This window comes from Andrena cerasifolii, chromosome 5, assembly GCF_050908995.1.
Source record: "Andrena cerasifolii isolate SP2316 chromosome 5, iyAndCera1_principal, whole genome shotgun sequence".
Taxonomy (NCBI): Eukaryota; Metazoa; Arthropoda; class Insecta; order Hymenoptera; family Andrenidae; genus Andrena; species Andrena cerasifolii.
Window position 1 is genome coordinate 12369795 of NC_135122.1, and position 13280 is coordinate 12383074.

At 32.4% G+C, this 13280-nt stretch overlaps 5 protein-coding genes across 15 annotated transcripts; 3 read left to right on the forward strand and 2 right to left on the reverse strand.

Moving 5' to 3' along the window:
• The first annotated feature begins 53 nt into the window (after nucleotides 1–53).
• LOC143369078 (TIMELESS-interacting protein) lies at nucleotides 54–1430 on the forward strand. Its single transcript, XM_076812517.1, has one exon. It carries the CDS (start codon nucleotides 278–280, stop codon nucleotides 1187–1189), a length of 912 nt encoding a protein of 303 aa, XP_076668632.1. The 5' UTR covers nucleotides 54–277; the 3' UTR covers nucleotides 1190–1430.
• LOC143369083 (U6 snRNA-associated Sm-like protein LSm6) lies at nucleotides 1245–4287 on the reverse strand. 2 transcript variants are annotated; one of them, XM_076812524.1, is made up of 3 exons: nucleotides 4170–4287; nucleotides 1586–1676; nucleotides 1245–1501 (listed from the first exon to the last, which is right to left on the reverse strand). In XM_076812524.1, exons 2-3 carry the CDS (start codon nucleotides 1674–1676, stop codon nucleotides 1353–1355), a joined length of 240 nt encoding a protein of 79 aa, XP_076668639.1. In that variant the 5' UTR covers nucleotides 4170–4287; the 3' UTR covers nucleotides 1245–1352. The 2 variants fall into 2 exon arrangements, with proteins under 2 accessions (XP_076668639.1, XP_076668638.1); XM_076812523.1 differs by lacking the exon at nucleotides 4170–4287 and adding an exon at nucleotides 1804–2230.
• Nucleotides 2576–7042, forward strand: LOC143369075 (lysophosphatidylserine lipase ABHD12). 8 transcript variants are annotated; one of them, XM_076812505.1, is made up of 10 exons: nucleotides 2711–2730; nucleotides 3732–3891; nucleotides 5136–5254; nucleotides 5341–5446; nucleotides 5512–5711; nucleotides 5802–5937; nucleotides 6011–6128; nucleotides 6210–6371; nucleotides 6437–6564; nucleotides 6635–7042. In XM_076812505.1, the coding sequence occupies exons 2-10, from the start codon at nucleotides 3821–3823 to the stop codon at nucleotides 6672–6674; spliced, it is 1080 nt and encodes a 359-aa protein (XP_076668620.1). In that variant the 5' UTR covers nucleotides 2711–2730; nucleotides 3732–3820; the 3' UTR covers nucleotides 6675–7042. The 8 variants fall into 8 exon arrangements, with proteins under 8 accessions (XP_076668626.1, XP_076668623.1, XP_076668620.1 ...); XM_076812503.1 differs by lacking the exon at nucleotides 2711–2730 and adding an exon at nucleotides 2744–3074; XM_076812506.1 differs by lacking the exon at nucleotides 2711–2730 and adding an exon at nucleotides 2744–3074 and having other exon boundaries at nucleotides 3777–3891.
• Nucleotides 7043–7718: 676 nt separating this feature from the next.
• Nucleotides 7719–10875, forward strand: Taf1c-like (TATA box-binding protein-associated factor RNA polymerase I subunit C-like). Of its 3 annotated transcripts, none has more exons than XM_076812494.1 (12): nucleotides 7719–7850; nucleotides 7933–8205; nucleotides 8275–8376; nucleotides 8450–8580; nucleotides 8682–8772; nucleotides 8846–8965; nucleotides 9051–9249; nucleotides 9335–9470; nucleotides 9541–9761; nucleotides 9841–10106; nucleotides 10178–10351; nucleotides 10437–10875. In XM_076812494.1, the coding sequence occupies exons 2-12, from the start codon at nucleotides 7962–7964 to the stop codon at nucleotides 10844–10846; spliced, it is 2094 nt and encodes a 697-aa protein (XP_076668609.1). In that variant the 5' UTR covers nucleotides 7719–7850; nucleotides 7933–7961; the 3' UTR covers nucleotides 10847–10875. The 3 variants fall into 3 exon arrangements, with proteins under 3 accessions (XP_076668609.1, XP_076668608.1, XP_076668610.1); XM_076812493.1 differs by having other exon boundaries at nucleotides 7723–7753; XM_076812495.1 differs by having other exon boundaries at nucleotides 7725–7850; nucleotides 7943–8205.
• Nucleotides 10876–10929: 54 nt separating this feature from the next.
• Nucleotides 10930–13023, reverse strand: LOC143369074 (mitochondrial import inner membrane translocase subunit TIM50-C). The gene is made up of 8 exons (XM_076812502.1): nucleotides 12798–13023; nucleotides 12230–12570; nucleotides 12011–12130; nucleotides 11830–11937; nucleotides 11621–11752; nucleotides 11426–11549; nucleotides 11230–11333; nucleotides 10930–11160 (listed from the first exon to the last, which is right to left on the reverse strand). The coding sequence occupies exons 1-8, from the start codon at nucleotides 12937–12939 to the stop codon at nucleotides 11068–11070; spliced, it is 1164 nt and encodes a 387-aa protein (XP_076668617.1). The 5' UTR covers nucleotides 12940–13023; the 3' UTR covers nucleotides 10930–11067.
• Between the last annotated feature and the right edge of the window lie 257 nt (nucleotides 13024–13280).

Below are 13280 nucleotides of genomic sequence, written 5' to 3' on the forward strand. Positions count from 1 at the left end.
AAAAGGGACTAGCAGTTGTGATTCTCAAGATGACAACGAGTTTAATTAGAATATAAATACATTTGTTGCACTACATAACCTATATGCCGCCAGGCGACAATATTCTCGTTACAATTCTACAATTATTGAGCCACGAATATTAGCCAAGGGGAAAACGCGGTTTAAGTGTTTTTACCCAGCTGTTTATATTCAAGGGCTGCCCAAGATATTTACCGTTAAATAAGAAATCGTCGCATCGTATAGAGTTAAAAAAGAGTGGGGGTACAACTTGTTGAATATGCCAACGTTATCAAATGGTTCTGATCATGACGACGTAGACGATATAGTAGCCGAGTATGAGAATCAAGATTCAGAGAGAGATAAGATTGATGTTAACAGAGATGAAGATGCAGACCCGGATTATGAAGAAAGTACTGGGAGAAGAATTGACCCGTCGACTTCTAAGACGCACGTAGTAAGAAATCCTTTACCCAAGCTAAACGTACAGCGTTTAAAAGGTCCCAAGGGAATACAAACTATTGAGAAATATTTTGAGGGCTTTAAGTTTCATGGGAAAGGATACGAGAAGTTAGATTTGGATAGGGTCATGAAGAGGATGGAACATTGGGCACACAGACTGTTTCCAAAATTAGAATTTGATGATTTCGTGGATAGACTAGAGAAGTTGGGTACTAAGAAAGAGCTTATGGTCTTTGTAACGAAATACAGACAAGATATGATTACCGCAGAAGATGATATAATTATAGAGGATAATGTAGATGCTGAAAATGATAAAGAACAAGATGAACCTATTGACGAATTTGATTTACTAATTGCTGAACAAATAGAAATGCAAAAACAAGTTGTTAATCAATCATTGATGTCTGATGCGTCTACTACTAACGATGTATTTGATAAGCTACTGTCCGAGTCCAATAGTAAGAACGCTGAACCTATTTTAAAAAGTTCTACACCCACACAATTAAGTGACGAAGTAAAGGAACGTATAGAAAGAAATAGGCAACAAGCCATTCAAAGAAGAAAGGCAAGACTCGCAGCTATGCAGGGAGAAGCTGAGAGAAATAAAATGGAAGGAATTGATAGCACACAATTGGAAGATAATTCTAATTTGCAAGTACCCGATAAAAGTGTAAATTTTGGAAATAAAAATTTTGAGGATAATTCGCAAGGAGCAGATAAAGAGTTATGAGTTTTGAGAATTTTATAACGCAAAGGTATTAATACAGCATTTAGAGAAGAATAAGTACATAAAATAAAGTTTATTATGAAAAATTTCTGACAGTACTGTTTCTTAAATACTTATATAAGTTAAAATAATAAAAACTTACTACAAATTATATGTTTATTTTTACTTAGGTTCTACGCTTTTGTGTACTGATATATAATACATTATTTCCACGAATAAAAGCATCGCCGTATTTGTCTTTTAACTGACCATTCACATATTCTTCTGTTTGTTCAAGAGCTATATTCATATACCCATCGAGACAAGCTAAAACGCCTATGATTTGAAAGAACATGTCATTAATTATTAAAATACCTTAGATAGTATCGATTTGTTTAAGAACTACAAATGATACTTCACCTCTGTAATCTGCCCCACTATTTAGTTTTACAACAACAGGGCGTCCATGTATTTGTTGGATAAACTGTGATAATGCTTCTTTGCGACTCATCTGCGAATTAATATTACATTTCGAACATAAATGTTTATTCGGCATGATTGTTAAATAACATTCGGCATGTTTGTTAAATATCTGTAAGTGAGGTTAGCATTTAATTCTTATAACTACTAATGTGTACCTTGCAATTATTAATTTATGTACAGTTCTTTATATATCCTCTTTTCTTATATATTTCGTTTTCGAATTTCAAGCCACGATACTAACGTTTCGATACACAAATTTTATTAGTATGGCGTAAGGAAGCAACACAATACAGTTGTAAACAGTAAGCAATACTTGATAAAAAAATATTCCTACTACTGGGAACGAGTCCTTTATCTACTTTTATAATTGAATTATGAATATGTTTACATTTACAATTACAATGAAGCAAAATAATATTAGTAGAAAACATTGTTGGCATGTCTAAATAATATTATAAAATATTTGATTTGTTTTGCATTTATATAGTTCCAAATAAATTCAACCAATCAAATTGTAAATTGTACCTGTGAACTGAAATTCAATAAAGTGATGATTTTTAAAATCTTTTTGTAAATATACAGTGTTCGTGCAATTATTTCACTAATATGAAGTAAAAACTTAAGGTTGTCTATTATTTAAATATTCAAATGTTAATATGTATGCACAGTCTTCAACATTCTTGACTGCAATAAAAACTAAGTATAAAAGTATTAAAAATTTCTAACAGCAACAAGTTAAAAAGTATCTGAAGTCATTTGATAAAGATACCAAAAGCGAAAGTGTATTAAAGTTAATAAAAGCGACGTTTGCGAACGACTTAAACAATTTGTATTTATCATTTCACTTTCTAATGTACATACGCAATATCCATATGAAGCAATACATTACTTTAATGATTCATTGTTCCATACTTTAATTTGCATTGTTTCGCAAACGTAAAGTACGTAAATTATATTGTTTGTTTAACAGATCAAATGGCATTTTTAAAAAATAATGTCTGATAACATTTGTGCGTCCATGTTCATCATCTCTCTGCCGTGCTCAGGTCAAACAGTATGAAATCGTTCGATATGCGTTATAGGTATATATATACATATATGTATAGCCTTCTGGGTTCGTTCTTTTAGTATTAATTGTAACAGTGAACGAACATAACAGAACATAACGAAGTCGCATAGTAGTTTCCATTTACGTACTCTTTAAAATAAAGGCGTAGAATTTTCAAAAATTTGTCGTTATTCTAACTATTTAAAGAGTGTCACGTCCAAAGTGTTCTATTTTTATGTATTTGAATGATTAAAGTGTAATTACATAAATTAGCATCTATATTCTTCGTGGATAGAGATTCTGTTCTTTTTCGTATAAATTTTATTGACTTAGTATTATTATGGTATTGTGGCTACCAAAGAAACGCTTTAAGAAGAGGTACCGTTTTCGCTTTTAATCAGTCACTCTCTGATTTTGGTTCTGTTACACAGGAATGCCTTTCAATCACTTCTGAATACTAATATTTTAATATAGCAGTCTATGCAAAAAGTAATAATGGTTTTATCACTAATATGGCTGTTAAGTGTAATTATTACCACTGCGTCTTGAATTTTGCAATTTAAATACAATACGCCTTGTTTAGTGGACATTCAAATTTGAACCCTTTGTTTAAATATCTTATCATAATATGGGATACTTAAATTAAAAATAATACAATTATTCATATATGTATATGAAGATAATAGTATTATAATCTTTTTTTATTTTTAAAGTTTGTTGTAAGGGAATCGTATAGCTACATGTTATGACAGTAAATTTTTCACTGTTGCTTAAACAATCCAATATGTAGTGGAAAGTGTAATAATAATGTATTTAATAATAAATTTGCCAGAACGTAATTTTCAATTAATAAATGGTTTTCTAAATGATAAAACAAGGTGCAAGACTAATCGATCATCCAGGACAAAATTGTATGTTTATGAAATACGATGTTCTCGATAATTTGAACACTAAAACTAATGTGAATATAATTACACTTGCATAAGTGAAACAAGCAGCATAAAGTCTGATTATTTGTCTATCGTTATTATGTAGTACTTTGTCCTAACAACTTTTATGCATCTAAATTATCTTAAAAAGGAGGAATTAAAAAGGTGGCTTAGAATTGGTAGCTACTAACAAACATGCAGACCATTTATCTACTATTAGCAGCAGTGACCCCACTCGTCGTTCTTGATATTTGGTATACAGGAATGTAAGTTATTCTATCATGATGATGATTTAGTCACTTCTTTATTTCAGATTCTTAATAATGCTAATGTACCTATATCTATCATACTTTCATAAGCCTGTGTACTTTCTAAAGTGAATTTCTCTTAAAATATATTTTTCATTCTATTATTTTATCGCATAAAGCCAGATGTGTTGTGAATATTGCAATTATAAAATTTAAATGGCAATGCTCCTTGTTTCTTTATAAAAAAGGAAAGAAAGATTTATCACGTATGACTATTTTGAAGGTTTCTTACTCACGTTAAAAAAAAGAGAAAATTTTCTATCAGAGACAGAACGTTTTCTGTTACATAACTTATGTCAGTACCTAGATGCAACTATGAACTTTAAACCCTCTTTGTAAGTCTGGGTGATATTAAATGCCTTAGAAATCGATTACACTTGACTAACTCCTTAATAAATTAAATGTATGTATATTTAATATAAATGCATAACAGGTATTCTTTTACAAATGTAGTTTATTGTAGGAAAAACTCACTTTGGTTTCTTTTGCTTTGATTTTTATAACTATACCTGCAGTTATCGATATTTTCTTAAATTATTCACTTTTTCGTGCAAAAGGTTACTTTCTTATTTTGCCCTTTTATTATAGTATTCGACATATATTGCAAAGCACTTAAAGAATTGGGAAAAGTACAGATAAACAATTAAAAAGTAAAGACAAATTTTTGAAATATTTTATTAAATTTATGAAATGAGAAGTGAAAAGGTTCATTTGCAAAATTCAATTGGTGTGCATTTAATTTGTACTTTATATAAACAACTTTCAAACTAAACCCATTAAATGATATGGAATAATTATCGATTTAAATATTTGTAAATATGTACGTCAAACAGCCATGAAATTAACAAGGTATAATTTTATAAATATCAAATCCTTTGACACTTTGTTCATGGTTTATTATAAAGGAATTGTAATATTTTTATATACATATTTTAACCTGCAGCTGGTTGAATGATTATCTTACACGTGTGTATTAACAATGAATATCGTGCATGTATAATTTGACAATTTTTTTTTAAACATTGTTAAAATGTGAAAGTGTTTGTTTCAGTTACTTAAGACTGAATATAATTTTTTTGACATAAATAAATTGGAGCGTTATATCTGCCAATAAATACATTAAATTCTTCTTATTCATTTTTTTATAATCTTATTGTTAGTGCAATGGTATTTGGAATAAATTAGATTAATGTATATTACAGATATTTGTTTTGGATAATGAAGGTATCGGTAATTATATACCTTGTTCTATTTGGGCTTCTGCCTATTATATTTCATTATTCTTCGACCATACAAGAGAAAATAATCTTTTTAAATTTGGGTAAGTGGCTAGATTTAAGACATGGTTTTAATAATATTCATGTTTAGCTGCATACAGAATAAAATGTAGCATTTTACTGTTTTTAGTACAATGGCCATTTAATGTAGATTTCGCTAAACCAGAATTACTTGGGGTGAAAGGAACGAGAAATTTTTACTTAAAAACTGATGAACAAGTAACAATAGGATTATGGTGGGTAGCCGTGCGTGTTTACATTTGTTACTTATGTATACAACATGGGTGAAATCTGTTTTTAGGCAAACGCTACCTCGATCTTTATTAAACGATTCTTCTATCGTAACGGACGATGATTACGAGGCTGTTTTAAGTAATGCTAATCAACCTGTTTTTCTATATATGCATGGCAATAGTGGCAATAGAGCAAGTAGTCATCGACTAGAACTTTATAAACTTTTTCAGAATTTAGACTATCATGTTATATGCTTTGATTACAGAGGTAAGTATAAAGTATTTTGTTTGTTAAAGAAATATATACATACATAGCTACTGGATTATTTATGAACTGAAATTTATTCAATTAATACAGGATACGGCGATAGCGAAGGAGCAAAACTTTCCGAAATGGGTGTAGTTACAGATAGTAAATATGTACTTGAATGGTTATTAAAAATAGTAAATAGCACAGTTCCTGTTTTTGTGTGGGGCCATTCCTTAGGCACTGGGTAAAAATTGTAAATTTGTTTTAAGCAACATTCGATCTCCATGCACCTTATAATTATTATTATTTGATTGCAGTGTTTCCACTCATGCCTTAGCATTGTTGGCAGGAAAAAATGTTCAACCTGCCGGTTTGTTTTTAGAGGCACCGTTCAGTAACATTGCCGATGAAATAAATGAACATCCTTTAGCACAGGTACTTGGAATTATATGAAAAATGCTGTAGGAGTATTAATACGCTATAGTATTAAGTAGTATATAAAAATTGTTGTTTCAGCCTTTCAGGCATCTACCATGGTTCCATTGGGTGGTTATCGACCCATTTTACAAGAACCATCTGCGATTTGAAACAGATAAGCATATTAAAAAAGTTCAGTGTCCTGTTATGATATTACACGCAGAAGATGATAATATTATACCAATTTCTTTGGGTGAAAAGGTATGGAATCTATTTACAGTATCCTAATAAAATAATGATAATACATTTTAAACTTGTATTTTTAGTTATTTAATATAGCAACATCTTATCATGGAAATGATACAAATCATATTCAATTAGTACGAATAGATTCGTCGTATGGTCTTGGTCATAAATATATATGTCGCTATAAAGAATTACCGAATATAATTAAGTAAGTCCCAATCGCAACTTCAATACAATATTTAAGATGTGCTTTATTGATGTTTTTAAATGATTTTCAGATCATTTGTGGAGATGACACATCAAAATCAGACTGATTAAATTATTTAGTAAACAATTTTTTTTCGTGACAAGTATTTTTACGGTAGATTGTGGTAGTTCGGAAATATAAATAATACTCTTATAAAACTTACAATTTTTATGTTCAGAATTACATTGTCAATATCCGTGAAATTGCGTGATTCTTTTGTATTAACAAAAGTTTTAAAATTGTACATTTTCTACTGTTTCAATTTTCTTGAATACAAGATTCAGACAAGCAAGTATTAACAGTGCACTTAATACATGTATTACAAAACAAACGCAAAAATGTATATACATATATATTATTCATAGAAAAATGTCATGTGATAACTATTTCAATACCATCAACAGTATTTTTTGTGATTTTATATTTGTCAATTAATGTATGATACAATTATGTAAAATACTGTAAACTGCTATGTGACTGTATGTATATGTTCCTTACAGAAATAAAACAAAGCAAGACAGAGAAATAACAAGAATCCTATCTGTAACGTATGTACTTTTTGCTGTTCTTCTCTTTGTTCATATCGTTTAATTAGAAAGAATCTATAGTTATATACGACTAATGACAATAGTAATTTGATACACTTCAGTGTATTGCAAATATATTGCGAGACAGCTTCAACCAGCGTGGGGCGGCAATAACTTATCGGGTAGTTATTTTAGCGGTAGGGGAATGCAAGTTTGGGAACGTAACGGCGCACCGTCAAGCCAAGCCAGGCCAACCAGTGTCGCCGCGGAATCGGTTGCCTTAATGATCCTCTAGGGAGTGATCGGTATAACCGCAGCCATCTTGGAGCAAAACCGGAAATAAATATATCTATCTCTTTCTATCAGTATTTCTCTCTCTCTCTCTTTCTCTTTCTGTCAGTATTTTTGTCTCTTTCTTTTTTACAGTTTCTTTCTCTGTCTACTTCCGCTTTTGCTCCAAAATCCCTGCTTGTTGTCAAGGAAACCTCGCGACGCTGAAAAGGTGACATTTGCGTAAATAAGGAAGCTCAGCTGCCACGCGCGACGCCGACGTTCAACACATGGGAACTTGGGCAGGCAGTAGTGGCAATGTGTTTACAAGTACTAAATGAATTATTGTGATGGTTAATATTGATTGTTCATAGTAAAATGTTAATTAAACATAAAGGTTTTTCATGTTTTCTATACATTGCATGACATAAAGAATTTAATTTGATATAGGTTAGTATAGATTACTTGAATAGTACATATATAAATACAAGGGTAGCAACTACATCTTTGGAAACAATTTCTTTATTAACAGTGTCGTATAGAAATAAAGGAAACGAAGCAATGGAAGAACAGAGTATCTTAGCATCGAAAGCATATAAGCGGGCTGAGGCAAATTTAAAGAACAAATTGAAACCAACATTCCTGAAGCATTATCCACATCATTTAGTACCAGGCTATAATTTGCATAATAATGTCTTTGTGGATGATGTAGATTTAGAAAATGTTGTGGAACAGTATCAAGATTATCCGTACCATTGCGATTTACCCAAGCCTCTGCTACCACCTGCTAGATTACCTAGAAGTGGTAAGCAGTTTGATTGAATGCTGAAGTAGCTTATTAAACAAATTAACTACATCTGTGTAAATTATACAGTGTTAGATGAAGAAGACCCTGCGTTAGAACTACTTACTGTTAAATGTCACATGAAGGACGACATACAACGAATGAAACATTATTACCTCAAGCATGATAAAGGTATTTACATTGTAATCACTATAAACGCAACTTCAAGAGATTGCATATTTATAATTCTATGAATTTTTTACAGAGCTACAACTAGTACGTAAGAAGGATATAAAGTGGAGTCGTATGGGAAATGCAGTTACAGCCAAAGTGCCTAAATATTTAGCAGATTTAACAGAAATCATTGACATGGATCCAGATCCTTATTTTGAAGGGGTATGACAAATTAACATCTATAATTCATCAGGAACTTTATTTAAATAAAGAAATGATTTGGAGGGAGAATATATGATTGAGTTCAAAGAAATTCATTTTAGACTTATAACTGGTATCGTACGGGTGGATCATTGGACCATGTGCATTTAAATAATGCAAATATATTACTCTTTCCATTCATGGGAGAATTAGGTATTCGTTATTGGAATAGTGTTTTATTCTATACATCGAAAGTGGTTGGTCTTTTATTTCAATGTATTTGTAGTTGCTGCACCTATTGTAAGTACGGAAGAATTTTTATGGAGACCGATATTACAAACGGCAGCTAAATGTGAACTTGATGGTTCATTGTATGAATTAAAACATAATATTAATGTCGATACATGTAAGTTTATGCGTGTGCAATTTTGGAGTAATATTTACAGGGAGCATTATCGCTGAAGGTTTGAAATTTATTTTCAATGTTTTAGGTATGATTTTAGGCAGATACAAGAATCATTGCAATTTTTATTTACTATTAGATCATGAGAATAAGTGTAGCCTTACAAAAATCCACAAACAATCATCAAAAATTCCTTATGTTAGTGCAGACTTAAACTTAATTAATACAAACCAGTATTGTACAGTGAATGTGGAAAGATCCGTGACATTATGGGATATGAATAAAATGTTAATATTAAGTATAACCGCGGTATTAAGTATACGCGTGTTATCAAATACGTAACAAGTGTGCGTTTGTTTTTTGTTCTTATAGGAAGCATATAAACAGTAACACTATACCGCAAAGTACTGTATTAGACGACCCTTGGGGGATTATTAAGTTTCAATCGATAGATCCAAATGTTATTTTACTTGTAGATAGATGCTGTCTTCATTATCTTGATGTTAGAGTAAGAATCATATGTATTTTTATGAAGTATATTCTAAATGTAAATTCTAATAAGTTCGTTCGTATTTTAGATTCCATTTGATCGACCGGCGCTAACGCTGTGTCCGAAACCTCAATTGGAAAAATGTGAGAATCTTTCGTTCGATGTCGCAAGCAGACACAGCTCTTGTAGATATTTAGGAGCTCGTCATAGCGTTTTAATGTGCGATAATCGTTCTCCGAAACAATGCGTACAGCAAAAATGGACTCATCAGTTCAAAGGTCCGCCTCTGATGGGTCATACAATAAATAGGTAACAGAATATAATTGTAATTCTAAATGTATCGAAATATAATTGAATTAGAAATAGATTAACGAACAATTATTTTCAGAGAGACTCAGGAATTTCTTATCTTATCTAGCCAAATAGCTACTGAAAGTACAGTGATTTTAAACACATGGACAAGTAGCGAGACCTCGCATTCATTTAATTTTCCATTCACTCCTCCTCATGTTCTGAAAACGTTGAATGAATCTCAAATGCAAGGGATGTGTTTAAATCCATATTTAAGAAATAGATTTGAATTATGTAATATCGGCTCCACGGCTATTAAAAGCGATGCGGAAACTATATCTTTGTTTCTTCAAAATTCGATTGGTACGGATATTGTTCACTTATTGCGTATCTCGTTTTATTCACGCGAGACTTATAGAAAATATTCTTTTCAGGCGATGTATTTTATCAGTGCATAACGCATGATACTGCATTAAACAAGTATTCACCTATCAATTGTAAGTTGTATTGCATATTAAATGCTTGGGGAAATGCGGTAACATCACAAACAGACACCGTGGTGCCTCTTGCAGTTTCAGATAAATCAAGTATGCAACATGTTTATGAAAGTAAGTCAATGCGATATTAAAGTTGCTTATTTTGCACGTGATACATAATATTATGACAAACATTATTCATATGTTAATCTGACAGGTTTTACAAATAAAAAATTACGGTTACAATGTAATAAACGCGAGTTAGATGATTGTTTTGAACCGACTTGGAAGCAATCTCTAGACAAATTGAACTGTTATATGGATATACTAGCGCCGGAACTTCTAGCTGTATGGGAAATATGCGAAGAAATTCCATTGCCATTAACGGCCGCACCACACCAGAAGGTTTTGAATTGGCTAGAATCGTCAGATACGAAAGCAGTAATTCCTTCACAGGAAGAATTGGACAACGTGGCAACGCCAATTAATTCTCAAGAGTTAATAAGCATATCTCAGGAGATAGATATAACTTGTTTAGACGACAGTAATATGTTACAAGAACTGCTCTTACCGAAAGTGAAAACTGCTAGAAGAAAAGATAACGCCCGAAAGAAACGAAAAGTGTGAAGTTTTCTTTCGTAAGAGATTAAGTTTTTTCTTGATAAAATTTATATGGCGAAATGTAATTACAAGAACAAATCATTTGGACGTACGAATTACTTGTTTATTTATTTATAGCAAAAATTATACAATAATTACATGTAATGTGTATTGATAAAGTGAACGAACATGTTAATGATGGTGTACAAGTTTTTATATTTTACAACAGTTGCACGTTCTGTTATGATTTAACGATTTCGAAGGAAAGATGGTTTCCATTTTGACGTTAGTACTTTGCTGTGTTCTTGCTGTGCCTTATTTTCTTCTTCCTCCATTTGCATCTAGAATTTTGTAGGCGTTAACGAATATTAAATTCATCCACTATAAAGATTAATGTCAACTATAGTTACCAGCAATTTTCGTTGATTTTCTCTAAAAACTTGTAACGGATTATCAAACTGTCTGTAATAATTGAGGACGTCTCGCACATCTTCGACATTTGTTGCTAATATAGCTGAAAGATGTGTAAAATATGAGCTCAAAAGTAGTAAAAATTGTTAACATATTAGATTAAACATATTTACGAAATTAATGAAGGAAACTTACTTTTGAGGAATGCAGCTAAGTCATATAGCGTCGTATCGTCGTCATTACCCGTCCATTGCGGCAACGTCAATGTGTTCTCAGGGTGGAATTTTGTACTCTTTGAATTCCAGTCAACTACTAGAACCTGATAAAACATCACGTGAAATATGTTACAATGGCTTTAGCAAATATTAAAAGCATCGACCGAGTACTTACTTTACTAAGATCACGATTAAGGGCATTTAAATCTTTAACATGATGGCCATCTACAAAACGTGTTGTATCTCTTACTAATCTGTACATGATATATCCATTAGGATCCAAGATATCCAAAATAGGGAAAACAGTCTAGAAGTCATATGAAACAAATAATTTAAATCCCTCGCTAATAAGTTCGCGGACGGTATATAATCAGCATTGCTTACCAGCCCCTGCTCTGCTGTATACACTACAATTTCGAATTGTGGGGGAGCTACGGCTTCTAAAAATTGATCCACTCCAGGTCGCTTTTTAAATCTCCAACCAGTTTCGTACTGAATCGTGAGTTAATACAGATAAATATCTATGTTAAACGAATTAATACGCTTCAACTAATGTGCAATTTACCGTCCAATCGGGATGCACGAGTACGTCTGTCAATTCCAATACTAAAGTATAAGGAGGTTGAATGTAAGGATACTTAAGAGGGTCTGGAAGTAACTTATCTCTGCTAGGTTCTTGAACCATCTACAAAATACATTTCTTCTATATATTTTTTTTCACATTATTCTGTATTATTGAAACTCATTTGAATCATTCCCTCCCTCGGTAGCTCGAGTTTTATACCTTAGTATAATAGTTAAGCTCTCTTGTTAGCCTTCTATATATCCTCTCGTGTAATGGTAAATTTGAGAATTCATCCTCAATGATGTTTCCGTCGTCGTCGTATTTGGTTCTAGTTAAATCGTATATCATGTAAGATAGACCAACAGTAATGAACACCCCGAAGAATGTAAAACTATGTTTGAGCAGCCTTCTCGATTGTTCGCGTCTCTTTTTCTCCTCCACCTCCTCCTTTTCCTCGTCCTCTTGTTTCTTATTATCCAAACCATCCACTGCCAGAGACTGAATGGTTCCCCCGGTTGATTGTATATTTGTTAAGCTACCTGTTATTTTTGGTCTATGCGCTATGGAAAGCCACAGTTAATGTGTTAAGTATTTACATAGGAAATATTCACATAAAAAATCAGTGATTAAGCAGGTGCTATCAGCGGTAAATAAAAGCGTGTTACTGCGTGTCGGTACGAACGATGATTGCTTTTTTGTCATGCATACTACTTATCGTAGTGCGCACTAAGTATTTGAGCCGTGTATGCTCCGGCTATAAAAGGTTATATTTCCTGGGGTTACTTACCCTCAGTGTTGTAATAACATCTTTGCGCCGTTTGAACGACGGATATTCGAGCAATCGGTAGGCGAAGTGTAGAGTATCTAGCTGCTGTACTTCCATTGTATATTTTATATAAATGCCGCAGACTCCTCGTAGCAAATGCCATTACTTTAAAGAGGTCATGAGCTTTCTGGCAGATGTACGCAAAAAGCTCGTGCTCGCATTTTCTCTCATGTTACTATACTCAGCCGCTGTTTTAGGGATTTCTGGGGATTTTTAGGGAACTCTCGGTTTCCCGATGTGTTCCTAAACTTCGACTTATTAGTGAAACGGTCGGTTAAGTGCGTCGAGGATCGAAGCAATAACGGTCGCAGCGCCATGCACGTTGCAAGTAAGAGTTTTAATTCAACTTTTTACATCGAATCTATGAGATCGTATATCTATCGTGACCTAAAGAAAGTTGCAGCCCTGACACCGGCCCCTCACGAACCATTTGAACGAAGCAGC

Coding starts and splice junctions, on each gene's coding strand:
- LOC143369078 (XM_076812517.1), top strand. CDS start 278: ATGCCAACGTTATCAAATGGTTCTGATCATGACGACGTAGACGATATA.
- LOC143369083 (XM_076812524.1), bottom strand. CDS start 1,676: ATGAGTCGCAAAGAAGCATTATCACAGTTTATCCAACAAATACATGGA. Junction 1,502..1,585: donor TAGTGGGGCAGATTACAGAG/GTGAAGTATCAT, acceptor TTCAAATCATAG/GCGTTTTAGCTTGTCTCGAT.
- Taf1c-like (XM_076812493.1), top strand. Junction 8,206..8,274: donor TGCTAGATTACCTAGAAGTG/GTAAGCAGTTTG, acceptor TAAATTATACAG/TGTTAGATGAAGAAGACCCT. Junction 8,377..8,449: donor TTACCTCAAGCATGATAAAG/GTATTTACATTG, acceptor AATTTTTTACAG/AGCTACAACTAGTACGTAAG.
- LOC143369075 (XM_076812505.1), top strand. CDS start 3,821: ATGCAGACCATTTATCTACTATTAGCAGCAGTGACCCCACTCGTCGTT. Junction 5,255..5,340: donor AATAATCTTTTTAAATTTGG/GTAAGTGGCTAG, acceptor TACTGTTTTTAG/TACAATGGCCATTTAATGTA. Junction 6,129..6,209: donor ATGAACATCCTTTAGCACAG/GTACTTGGAATT, acceptor TTGTTGTTTCAG/CCTTTCAGGCATCTACCATG.
- LOC143369074 (XM_076812502.1), bottom strand. CDS start 12,939: ATGGCATTTGCTACGAGGAGTCTGCGGCATTTATATAAAATATACAAT. Junction 11,753..11,829: donor ATACAGCAGAGCAGGGGCTG/GTAAGCAATGCT, acceptor TATGACTTCTAG/ACTGTTTTCCCTATTTTGGA. Junction 11,550..11,620: donor TTAATCGTGATCTTAGTAAA/GTAAGTACTCGG, acceptor ATGTTTTATCAG/GTTCTAGTAGTTGACTGGAA.